The 13,538-nt window shown below is 44.7% G+C and overlaps 1 protein-coding gene across 5 annotated transcripts in view; it reads left to right on the top strand.

Moving 5' to 3' along the window:
- Nucleotides 1-11,322: 11,322 nt before the first annotated feature.
- Nucleotides 11,323-13,538, top strand: part of LOC120536611 (glycine-rich cell wall structural protein-like) — a 51,967-nt gene continuing 49,751 nt past the window's right edge. For 4 of the 5 annotated variants that reach the window (XM_039765018.1, XM_039765017.1, XM_039765020.1 and 1 more), the window contains exon 1: nt 11,324-11,455. In XM_039765018.1, the coding sequence (XP_039620952.1) occupies nt 11,389-11,455 (67 nt within the window). In that variant the 5' untranslated portion in view covers nt 11,324-11,388. Of the gene's footprint in view, nt 11,456-13,538 lie in introns of all 5 variants that reach the window. The other variant, XM_039765019.1, reaches the window with a different exon arrangement.

The following is a 13,538-nucleotide window of genomic DNA, read 5'->3' as shown; positions in this document are numbered from 1 at the left end:
TCATTTGAAGATCTAAGGTTACGATTTGGAATATAAGGTGTCAGACATTCCGATATATAAGATGGAGCGAGATTATTTAAGGCTTTATAAACCATAAGCAGTATTTTAAAGTCAATCCTGAATGACACAGGCAACCAGTGTAGTGACATCAAAACTGGAGAAACATTGGAGAACATCTGCTTGGGGTCTACTGTGTCAGGTACATCCTGCTGCACTTCTTTCTCTCTTGCTCTCGTCTGCTGATGGCTTGTTCATTCGTGCCTGTCTGCTAACCAGGCACCATCTTATGTTTGAGGAAGCCAAGTTTAGCAGGTCACAGTTCTGTGCTCTGAGCCAATGCAGAGGTTTGTTTGCCAGTCTCTGTTGACTCGTGTGTCTAGATTCTATAGTGCTCCCAGGTTTTATTTGTATTATATATGTTTAAAAAATGTTCCTCATTAGCTCACTTGTGTAAACTTATACAATCATTTTATGCAGTACTGGAAACCCCTCAAAGTTTTTTTTGGCTTCCCCTTTCTTTTATCTCGGTCAGTTTTGAAGTCTTTTGAGCTACCAGTGGTAGAGGATGTCTGCTCTTAATTACATGCTCACATCTTTTGAAAATTTGTTTGCTTTCAAAAACACAGCATGCTGTGTTTTGTGGTGTTAATATTTCGGGGGCATCATAATTGCTCCCTTTTTAATTTGGGGAGCTGCCTAATCTTATGCTTTGCTTACCTTTCTGTACTTTTACTACTTTTCATTTACAGTTTGCATCTTGACTTAAGAATTCCAAAATACTGTTTACATAAATTACTATTGACGCCATCCTGGTCACTTTTTCCATAAGAAAAGCTTATTTGATTAATTTGGTGAGTTTAAATTGGTCCAGTGTGAATGTATGCATGAAGAGGCACTGCTTGGACTAGCACTTTCTCTGGGATTGGCTCCCAAATTGTGCCCAGTGTTGCCTAATTAGGATTTGGCCTTCATACATACATACATACATACATACATACATACATACATACATACATGGATATGTGTGTGTGGTTACATATGCTGTAATGAACTTGTTTATAGTTCAAGGGTAGCCTGAATGTCTTATGTACATATTGTATTTGTAGTTTTACAGGAAAATGTGGCAAAAAAAATTGAGTGGGTATCCTTGTATCCACAAAGTTAGTTTAGGAGTTATGTGCACTTCAGTTTTCAGTATCAAATGTGTTTATTCATATATATATATATATATATATATATATATCTCTATCTCTATCTCTATCTCTATCAAAGTTGAGACATACTCAAGAAAAGGTTTGGGGCAGCCACCCGTATAATCTCGTATCCCGGCTGCAAAGTCGTTCTTTCTATAAAGATGTATGCAATTCAGTGCTGTGACGAGTCCAAGACAATACTGAGGGGGAAAAAGGGCAGGCTTTTAAAGGGGAAGACAGGAAGTGAGGTCATAAGGATCGGGCCCGTGTTCATCATTCATTGGATCAGGCCCGGACGTGACATCAGGGGGGCTGGAGCTGGTAAGGTCTGTTTCCATTGGTTCGGTCCCTGAAGTGCTGTCAAGAGAGGCAGGTTGAGTCTCCCAGGAATGGTCTACAGGGAAAGGAGAAAAAGAATTGGTGCACTCTGCCACATCCCAGCATGCCTCAGAACTGCCTTCACTCAAGCCCTCTAGCTGCCTCCCATGTGCACGTGTGTGACTAATATATATATATATATATATACACACACTAGCAAAATACCCGCGCTTCGCAGCGGCGAAGTACTGCCTTAAAATTTTTATGAAGAAAATTAAACCTTTTTAAACCGAGGGAAAATATATCAATAATTATTTGTTAAGGATCTCTTTGTATACCACATTGTGAGTTCGGCCCTCCGGTTGTAATCTGACCAAGCTGTGCGCTGAGCTTACTCTTGAGCATGTAACGTACAGTCGGCCATGTGAACAGTAATCTTGTCTCAAATCTCACAGCTTGGATTGCTGCTGTAATAATCGGTTTGAGTTTCATGGTTTGTTTCAATTACGACAGTATTTGTAGGACTTGTGTTAAAGAGACATTCGGCATCTGTCAAGCATTGTAAGCATACAACCGGTTTCATCGATAACTTCACATCCAGCTTTTGATGGTGTATACATTCATAAACATCATAAACACATTGTGGTGTTACACAAGAATGGCAACTAACTGGCTAAATGCTGAAAAGACTTTGCGGACGTTGTTGCACTGAATATCCATCATATGAGGTAGACTGGATGTGCCATCCTGAAGTTTATTGGTGACAAAATCCAGCCTCTTGATGCCTGAGGTCCTTCATGGACAGCGTAGATATGAGATTCAAGGCATTTTCTGTTGTTCAAGTGGATCGATCACATAGAAAAGCACCAATGGCATGCATCTTTATATTATTCCTAATTTGACTAATCAAGTTTTCAAATTTTTGTAGGATTCATTAACCCTTTGGCGAGCTACCGGTCGCTCGCGAGTGATGTGTTGGGAGACCCCTGTGTTCGATCAATGTTAAACTGGCAAGGCCACCCCATAGTCTAACCTCTCATCTTCCTATGCAGCAGTTGGTGGATGATTTTATGCAGATGTGAGTCTTGGCCTCAGCACGCACTTTATTTTTAATAAAAGAAAAAAGTGAGCTGCCATTTCACCTCCATAGTGCCAACACTACCTCTGCTCTTGTATTCTCTAATTGATTTTTCAGATTGGCCACCACTGTTCCCCTTTCTGCCCTGTGATGGCGCTGTGGTGACTGGCCGATTATACAATGGGCTTTCTAGTGTCGACTCAGATGCGCGCAGTGGAAACATCTGTCTCACTTCTTCACTTTTATGCGCAGAGGATTTATGACGCTAAGACAAACAAGCTCTGTGAAGACTGGAATGACTGCGTCTCCCTCCGCTGAATGCCAGCCAAAGATGCCAGTGAAGTGCAAACAGTTAGAGGAATGCCCGGGGGGGGCGGTATGGATGTTTATACACACATTAAACAATAATAAAGTGTTCAGTACAAGTGCCGGCAGCCCACAAAGTCACTCCTGCTCTTTGTACCTTAAACTATGCAGGGGTCCATCATCAGCTAATCCTGAGCCCTGTGGTGGGTTGGTGTGTGAACTGGGACTCTGGTATGAAAATTTAAAGTTATTTGTACTTTTCTCCATTGTGCCCATTTCTAGGTATTTGGTGGGAGACCTGGTGTGCAGTAATGGGACCCCCAACTGCTATGTAATAGCTTCTATAATATCAGCGGCTCGGTAAGATTAACCACATTGGTGTTTCTCCTCATTTTCATCATGTAACCTCATAGTGGGTTTTTAAAATTTATAGTGCCTTTCTATTGGTCTCAGTTTGAGGCCTATCATGTCATCTCCCTTCCCTCTCTAAGTGATTGGTGGTAGATGCCATGTTCAGTAATAGGGCCTCCAACTGGAGGGTCTTGGTAGCGTTAGTGGCATTGGTGCTGGTTTTGCCCACATTTTACCAGTGTGGCTTTGTGTTTTTTTTTTTTAAGTGGTTCTCTAGTGGATTTCTGCCTCTCCCTTTTTGAGACCCCTCGTCTCAAACCCTGTTCCTTCTGTCTCTGCTTGTGCCACCTTTTCCTCATTCTGATGTGGAGTTGTGTCTTTCACAGATTGCCTAGTCTCCCCCTGTACAAGGCTTAAGCCCCCTAACCTCTTTCTTTCCCACACAGCGCATTTTCCTTGTTTTTGCTCTTGTGTGCGTCTCATGGGGGTGCCGCCAGTCTAAAGTGCTCTAAAGATAAAGCATTGTTGAACTGAGGATGCAGTCTCATCTAGGAAAGGCGCCATATAAAATGCCTCAGGTCTCCATTTCTTGGGGTGCCTTTTCTTACACCAGTTCATAAACTCCCCTGCTTGGGACTGCTGAGTATTTTATTGCTGGCAGCGCCGGAAACCAACAAGGCAGAATGGAGGCAGACGTTTATTTTCCTAATGCACAGCCGTTTTGGGGCCATATTGGACCCAGGTGTCTGTGCCTCTGTGTGTCTCCTTTATTCCTGCAGATGAAAGACGAGTGCCTGCAGACCCAGGAAAGGCAAGCACATCTGGACGGCTGTGTGTCCATCCCTTGGCCGCTGTAATGAGGCGGTGTGCTGTGTTTGGACTGGACCCAACGTACCGTAACCCGCCGCTCTGAACGGGGCCAGCTGAACGGCGCAGTTCTGAGGCTCTTTGTTCACAGCAGAGGTGGGAATTGTTTATCCAGAGAATGTGAGGGGGTGGCAGAGGAGATGCCAAAGAGGAAATGACCAGTGCTGCAACTCGGGCCAAATGGCCAGCGTCCTTGGCAGATGTCCCAGTCCAATAACCAGGACAAACACATAGCATCCCACTCTAATGGCAAGTTTCCCAGGACAATAACCAGTGCAGGCCCAGTCTAGTAATCAGAACTCGTGCCAAGTTCCCCATTTAGTAACAAATATGGGCAGAAAGTCTCCCAGTACAGGCTACTGGTGCCCACCTCTAATCCTAAATATGCATGTCAAGTGGCCGAGTCCAGGCTTCAAGTATCACCAGTGCAGAACATCACTCTCCCAATCTGACCAGCAATGTAGAACAGAAGTGACCCAGTCTGATAGCCAGTAGAGGGTAATGGTACTCCTCTCTGACAAATACAGACTTCACATGGCCCAGTAACGCTGCCAACTGCCCCACTTTGATAATAATTACAGATGCTAATTTTCCCGGTCCAGAGTTCCAGTATAACCACTGCAAAACCTCCTGTCCCACTCTGATGACCAGTACAAGCAAATAGTGTCCTACTCCAATGACGTATATATAGACACCTCTAGTGACAAAGACAGATGCCAAGGGGCCCAGTTTAATTAGAAATACAAATGGCAAGTGTCCCAGTCCAACAACCAGTACAGAGTACTGGTGCCCTCTCCCCTAATGTTAAACATAAAGGGTCAGGTTTCCCAGTCCAATAAGCTGGCCATATGCCCAGTGTCCACCTCTGATAATCAGTAAAGATGCCACCTGTCCCAGTTCAGACCTACCAGCATCCCTCACTGACAAGTGACGAGTGTCCTAGTCTAAAAACCAGTACATACTCCCAGTGTTCTCTATGTACAAATGCTGGGTATCCCAGTATCCTAGTCTCGTAATCAGTTTATGTGCTGAGTGCCCCAGTTTGTTAACCAGCCCAAAATCTCCATCCCCTACTCTAATAATAAGTAAGGATGCCCGTTGCCCCATTCCAATCTCTAGTATGGATTCCCAGTCTCTACCTGTATAAATACAAATGGCCAAGTGTCCCAGTCCAGGCTGTCAGTGTTGGGTTTTACTGATCACTACAGATGCCAGGTGGCCCAGTTTACATTTCCATTGTCACGGTCTGATGACCAGTACCTAAGGCTAGTGTGCCAGTCTAATCATCAGTACTGATTCTCTCTAAACAAGTACAGAAGCCAAGTGTCCCATTCCAATAACCAGTCCAGATTTCCAGTATCACACTCTGAAAACCAGTGCATGGTGCCAGTCTGATAAAATTAAAACAAGTTGTGTCACCTGCTAATTACATACAAGTGCCCAGTGCCCCAATCTATTCCCAGCACCCTACACTGGTACTCAATAACCTGCTAATGAATTCCCCCAGTCCAATAACCAGTCCAACCTAATGGTGTCCAACTCAAATGATAAGAACAGACAGCCAGCCTTCCACTCCGACAGGGGCTCAATCTAATAACCAGTGCAGACTCCCAGTGTCCTCCTCTAATAACATGTACAAATGCTGATGGTCCCAGTGCCCCTCTCAAAGTCACTTCATAGGCCGTTGGGACATCCAATCACCAGTATAGGCTCCAAGTCTTCACTTATAAGTGGCAAGTGTCCCACTCCACAAACCAGTGCAGACTCCCACTGTCACACCCAAATAATAAATACAGATGCCAAGCAACCCAGTCCAGGCTTCCAGTGCTTACAGTCTGTGTCCCAGTCCAACAAACAGTAGCATTTCCAGGTTTAACACAACATAAGAAAAGATGCTAAGTGTCCCAGTGCAGACTACTTGCCCCTCTCTAACAATAACTAAAGACACTAAGTGACCCCCTCCCATGACCAGTACAGGCTCCCAGTCTCCACCTATAATAATACATACAGCTAGTGAGTGTCCCAGTCTACTATCAAGTCCAGACCACCACTCCAACCAATAAAGACACAAATTGTCCCAATATAGACTCCCACCATCACATTCTGATAGTAGTAATGCCAAGGGACCAATCTGATATACCCAGTCCAGCTTCCAGTGCCGCATTCAAATTATACCTAAATCTATTGAGTGCCCAAGTCCCACCACCAGTACAGACTCCCAGTCTCCACCTATAATAATAATGTAGACAGTAAGTGTCCCAGTCCAATCACCAGGCCTGACTCCCAGTGTCCCAGTCCAATAACCTGGTATCCTAATCTGGTAACCAGTGAAGCATTCCAGCCCAGCTACATGACTGCTGGCTCAAGCTGATAGCCAGTATGGACTGTTAGTGCATTAGTGTGATGCCCAGGACAGCCTGTGGTCTTCCAATCTCCAGCCTTCATAGCCAGGGTAGACCCCACCAACTCCCACTGCCAGTCTCCCATTTTTCATTTACTCCCGATGTCCTATAATGACACCAGACCCCCTAGCCATCCTCGCCCATTCAGACAGGCCTCTGTGTCTCTCCATCTGTGTTGGCTCCTCGAGACCCCCAACAGGGGAGCACCAGCTTGACCCTTGTCTGCTGTCCCACAGTCAGGATGGCCACCACCAGAAGGTGAGACACAGTGTCTCTTCTCAAGTAGTGCGGCCCGCCAGCCCACCATGGAGGGAGAGACTGTTTGCCAGACACTGTGTGGAATTTTCTCCAAGGCGGGACGCACCCAGGTGCCAAATCTGCTCCGCTGTCTTAACCCCTCATTGTCCACACCCAGTGCCGTTAGGATGGAACACAACATGTGGGCTCATCCCAGTGCTGATGGGGGTGGTGAGGGACTGGTAACCAGTGAGCACTGGTTTGAAACCAAAGCCTTTGAGGGACTGAACAGTAATGGGATGAACATTGGTGCTCATATGCTGTGTAGTGATGGACACCTGTGAAAGGGTTTAAATTCATGGGCACAGACCCTGGGCCCACTGGGTTAATTTTTAGGTTGGGTTGAAGATGTGACAGAAAACTGGGTAAGTCCCAGTGCCAACCTTTCTAACTAAAGTGGACTAAGGTAACTGATGCAGTTCCAGTGCCAGTGTCAGCTGGTTTGGTTGACCTGAGGGCATGGGGTGAAGGGCCCCTTGTCTAATCCCAGTGCCAACTGTTTTAATTTTGTTTTTGAAGGGTATTGGGTGAAGAGGTGAAGCCCAACTGGTCTACTTCCAGTGCCAACTGCTTTAATTGTTCATAGGAAGTAAAGGAAAATGGAAAATGAGGCCTGGCTCAGTGCTAACTGGTGCAAAAGCAGAAGGATGATGTGTAATTGTGCCCATCACTTGATGTCTAGGGGTCTGAGACATGGCAATGTAGAAAATAGTGAGCTGGTCGGTCCCCGTGCTGACTGGTGTAACTGACTTTGACTTTAAAAGGGTGAGCTGAAGGGTCCAGTCCAGCGAGTGTTGGGGGGCATTGTAAGGGCAACCACAGTGCCCGGGTTTGATACGTGCGAGGGGTGATCTCAGTGCCGTCTAGTAGTAGTAGTAGTAGTCATTATGCCATGTGCCCGGTGGAAGTGCCACTTGCACATCTGACTAACATATGCCATTTCACCACTTTCTGTCACCATGATGACCAAGACCTTGAATTCATTCAAAGCACAAATTAACAGATGAGATTCTGATTTCAGTTGGCGATAGGGTGGCATGTCTGTGTATCCTGCTATGGGTGGCACCATCAGCTCAGGGCCACACATGGAACTGCTGGGCACCCAGTCTAACAGCAATGCAGACAGCTCCATAGTGGGAAATGGAGGTGTGCCTGTGTGGGGGGCACCACATAGGGCTGAGCCGGCACATTTCACTAAATGGGTGCCCGCCGCTCAAATATCACACTGGGCTAATAAGTCGGGGTGGGTCAGGGAGTTAGGCAGCAGCGCGGAAGTGAAGAGGATATGGTGTGGGGCCAAGTGGGTAGAAGGTCAAAGGAGGTCATGGGGGTCAGCCGCTCACCCTTCACTGACCCTGTCTTCCTTTTCCACATTTTGGGACTCATGTGTAACATTCTGCATGCTGGTGCCATTTTACAAAGAAGCTTATGTCATGACGGAGAAGGCCACCTCTGGAAGTGCTAGTGGGTCCGAATCGAGGGGTCAAGGGCCCGACGCGCACGTGCACTTTGAGAGAACAGCCACTCTGTCCACCTAGATATTATATAGCTCCTTTCAGGGGGATTAGTATCACCACAACATGTGGGACCCCTCTGTTCACTTCACCCAGGGAGCTGACCCTCGCAGGGAAAGGCAGGAATGTTGGGGGTAAGAATAGGAAGAGATGGCCTGCAATTGCCCATTGCTTTGGAAGGGAGCCCCATTCACACCAAAAATGGACATGAGTGGGCACACTGGCCAGTCAGACCAGCTCATCATACCAGCTGTGACACTGAAGGATCAGGGTCATCATGTCCAGCCTCTGAAGATGGAAAGACTCTTTCTTTCTTTTTTTCTTTCTTTCTTTCTTTCTTTCTTCAAGATACCTCACTGATTTAGTTTCCCTTCCAACATCTCCTGGCTCCAAAGCCAGTGAAATGTTGGTAAATGGTGGGGTCATCCAGTGGTCACTGGCCAGGAACTGACCGTATAGTGCTACAACCCCCCAACATGAAATACCCCCTCACAGTCTTAACTTTAAGGCTATGCAGGGCACTACACAAACACGCAAACGGAGCCACGTGAATCATCACTCGGTCTAGTGGTCTCTCATTTGGTTAGCTGATGGCCAAGTTGTCTTTTATTTTTTAATCTGAGGGTCTCTGCTTCACTTACACAACTTGCTATTTAGTGCCAGTTTGTGAAGCGCCGTGCTGGAGGTGTCGGTCTCTGATGCACTTCCCCTTTATTTCCACCAGATGTCCTCAGCGGCGCGATTCACTAATAAGCCAGTCGGTTAAGAACAAAACCCGCCTCGTCAGCGCTTCCCGGTCCCACGCGAACGGTCCAGCGGGTCCCTAATAACCCTCATTGTCAGCGATGTAATGGCCGAGTGTTCGCGAAAAGTCGAAATGACAGTGCTGGGGCTCATCAGCAAGTGTGACACGACATGAAAAAGTAGAACGGGATTGATTAACTCAATTTAAAGCACAAACAAACGATAAATCTTTGAAATAACAGTTTTACCTTGGAGCAGAGCTGTCTACAGGCACAGTAGGGGGCGACCAAGCGGGGCTATCTATCTATCTATCTATCTATCTATCTATCTATCTATCTATCTATCTATCTATCTATCTATCTATCTATCTATTTCCCATCAGTCCATCTTTTTATTGTATAGCACCTTTCATATCTATTGCTCTATTATATAGTGCCTTCCCCCTGTATCTGTTACACAGTGCGGTTCATTTTTAGCCATGTATATATTACATAGCAATTACATTTTTTTGTATTCTCTGTAATGAGCTTTATTATACAGTTTATCATTTTAAATGTTATTATACAATGTCTTTTCATTTATATGCCTTTCTAATATAAAGTGCCTTTCACATCTATCCAATCGTACCTTCTGTCCATCTTTCTATTATAGATTGCCTTTCAAATCTGTCCATTTTCTATTATATAGCTCTTTTTCCTATCTAGCTATTATATTGTGTCTTTTCGTATCAACACGTTCTCTATTTTATATAGCCTTTGCTAATTATTTATTATATAGTACCTTTCCCATCTATCTATCTGTGATATGATGTGTTTTATTTGCATCCATGTATCTTTTATATATATGTATTATATCGGGTTTTTGTTTCTTCTGTAATGTATTTTATCATAGTTTATCATATATTTAAAGTTGTTATAATATAGTTTTTTCTGTTTATTTATCTGTCAATTATATATTGCCTTTCTAATCTACCTATTTATTATATAGCGCCTTTTACAACTATTTATTATACCTTTAATATCTGTCCATCTGCCTGTTACCTAGCGCCTTTCCTACCTTATTGTAGTGCCTTTCGTAGCCACTGATCTATCTTATATAGTGGCTTACCCATCTATCTGTTTTACACCGCCTTTCCTATCTATCTTATAGTCCGCTTCATATCTATTATATAATACCTTTTCTGTTTATTTCCCTGTCTATTATATAGTGTTTTTCTGATTTATCTATCTTATATAGGACCCTTACCATCTCTCTACGCAGTGCATACTGCTTTTTACAAGTTATATATAAAATGTGATGTCGTTGGCGTGGTGGGACGCAGAATGTGCGACTTCGTCCATATTAAAATGCATTTTCATGTCTTCTTCTGAGAAAGGAGACCCCCTCCCGGTCCCACGCCCCGACTTTGCTCAGTTTGCCCTTCTTTAGGAAAAAGCTGCAGTTCAGATCAATAAAGACAAGCAAACTGAAAGGCGCTTTAGGAACAGTCTGTCTGGCCGACATTGAATAATTCGAGAGGCGCGCACCTTAACTTCTGTGCCATCCAACTCTAAGGCGCGTGCCCGCCGACTCACAGTGGAGCAGGTGAGACACGGCCATTTATTCCCGAGACTTCTGGTCTCAGGTGGCGGACATCGAACGCTACATTTTGAATCCGATACCGCGGTGTAGACCTACTGATAAATGCTTATTATTGTGTGGATTTTTTTTTTTTGAGACTGGAGGGTTTGATGTGTTGCTACAAGTAGTCGGGAGCGCGCCATCCTTCATTCTGTGCTGTTTAAAGCCGCCGTCTTCCCGTGGCACGCATGCGCAGCACCCCATTCTCCGCTGTGCTCATTCGCCTGTCACTTCGCCATCGCGTGCGCTTTCCAGGCTGGAATCGCATGTCTCTACGCCAGAGCAGTACATCCAACGTAGAGGACCCACCCTTATCGAGCCTCTAGTTTGGGTCAAGTAGGGCACCGTTATACCACTATGTTGCTTATATTATTTATAAAGTGACCTTGGAGGAGGATTGCTGGAATCTTCAGCCCTCACTCCTTATTTGTGATTTCGATCATATGATGTTTTAATTCTGTCAGTCCATAACTGTCACCCATCACACTTTCAACGTCCTCCTGATTAGCGAAGGAGGGCAGGCGCGCGTTATTATACAGGACAGGTGGGCGTGGCTTCCAGTTTGAGGTGGGTTCTGCCGCAAACTGGGCAGGGGGCTTCTCTATAAAACGCCTGCGTCGGCCTCCTCGTGGTCCACAGCGTTGCGCTTCAGGTCCAGTTGGCTACTCTGTGATCTACCCGTCTGAACGCCCACCACCATGCTGGCACGCACGATACTCCAGACGTCGCTGCTTCTGTGGCTCGTTGAGGTTTCCTTTCAAGGAGGTAAGCCGTGGAAAAATTAGAAAAGAGGACGAAAAGTTAACTTTTTTTTAACCAAGAAGTATATATTTTCCTAAAAAACATAAAATCGCAATAAATGTGTTAACATGTACGCTTTTAGGTGTTCACCTCTGAGGTCACTCAAGACAGCGAGTCAAGAGAGACGGAAATGTTCATTATTATCTAAAATGCTGAGTGAGTGCTCTAATGAAAGGCACTATATAATACAAGCGCGGAGTGCTTCATTTATTTCATTTACGGGACAGGGTGCGTTGCGTAAAAGTAGGAGAAGCCAAAGAAGCTGCCTTCTAAAATGAGCCCAAAGCATCATCACAAATAAAAGGTGTAAGTGGACCGGACCGGAGAGAAGGGGGCTCAGCGAATGCGGCGAGGTCAGGGAAGACTTGCACATAAATGGGGGTCGAATATGAGCGCGAATGAACGCAGCGCAGTCTCCAGACATTGGCAAAATTGTTAGAAATTGAAAATGTATATAAAATGTATAAAAATGGAAGTCCGCTCCACTTGAGTGACGTATTGCGCCCGGATTTTACTTTAAGTGTTCACATTTAAAAGCAATCCGGATTTGTAGCTTTATACGTAGTTGGGCAATTTAAATAAGAGTGCGGTGCCCGTTGCTTACTGCCAGTTTACGTTTGAGCGCAATGCTCGTTATTTAGTGTCAGCTGAAGATTGCGGTGCCCGTTTCTTACTGCCAATTTACGTTTAAGCGCAATGCCCGCTGAAGTAAGAGTGCGGTGCCCGTTGCTTACTGCCAGTTTAAACAAGAGGGAGGTGCAACTCCGCAATGAACTGGCGGCAGGTTCTCTGAGGCAGCAGGTGGTCTGAATGATCAGGACGCAGAACATACACCAGAAAAGCCGAACCGATCTGCGTTAATGAATCCCCATGGAATGAAGTGACTCGGGCTGCACGGTGGGTTGCGCCTCCCGGTATCGAAATGTGAATAAAAACGTGTTTGATTTTTTTATGCTTTTGTGAAGTGACCCCTTAGATGGAATCGGCGACAAGCATCAGATTGCTGGAAGTTATTTGGCGGGATGATAAAACCCAAATCAAGTTAAAAGAAGCCAAGCACCGCGTTTGTTCAGTTTTACGATAAAAGCGCACAAAAATACTAACGCGTTGGTTTATGGGATGGGGGTAATGGGGTCAGGGTCTGGAGGGATTTCCAGCATTTGAGACACAACGTGAAAAGCGTTCACAGCGTGACGTGTGCGCGAGTGCGCGGCGAGTTTATCAGAGCGCGCGCGTCTCTTGGTGAAGCCTTGACAGTCTGGCGATCACTTGAAAGGCTTTTCGATTATTTTTGACCTTTTTATCGTATGATTATAATTCATATAAATGTGCGGGTTTGCAGATTTGTATCTAAAATGTACTTTTCAAAATGAGCAATATCTGAAATCTCTACATAACGGGATGTACAGTATGTGTGTAACGAAACTCTGCCCGTCAGGTGTTTATTTTTTATTTGTTCCTTGTGTGATTATAATTCCAATAAATGTTGATATGCCAGTGCGCGCCTATTTAGAATTTGTTTTGCAAAAAATGATTTGAAATACAAGCGAGGGGTTACAGTACGTGTGTATAACGAGGACCTGTTCGTGAATTCTGTGCATTTGCTTTCACAGCTAAGTTTCAAATTGTAACTGTCATTTATTTTTATTGTTTATTTGCTTGATTATAATTCATATAAATGTAACGATTGCTTGGGAACATGTCTTGCAAAAAAAATGACTGATAGATTTTAAAGTGATGAAAAGCTATCCATGCATTGTGTCCGTCTACTTTCAAATACTGCAACTATCATCTGTTTGTATTTTTCATTGTCTGATTATAATTTATGTAACTTCAACTACTGTATGTTGTATGTGTGGATTTGGGAGCTTGTCTTGAAAAAGATGACCGACACCTTAAATATGGATTTAAAAGTGAGATACAGGATGACCAGCCCTTCGTGCATTTTGTCCCATCGTTTCCCCACCCGACGTTTAAAATGTAACTGGAGTGTCCCGGGCGCGTTGTAACCTAACTGACACGGCGGCTGTCCTGAGCCGAGCTTCTC

This window comes from Polypterus senegalus, chromosome 10, assembly GCF_016835505.1.
Source record: "Polypterus senegalus isolate Bchr_013 chromosome 10, ASM1683550v1, whole genome shotgun sequence".
Taxonomy (NCBI): domain Eukaryota; kingdom Metazoa; phylum Chordata; class Cladistia; order Polypteriformes; family Polypteridae; genus Polypterus; species Polypterus senegalus.
The sequence above is the reverse complement of the archived record's forward strand: the minus strand, read 5'-3'. Positions and strand labels throughout refer to the sequence as shown.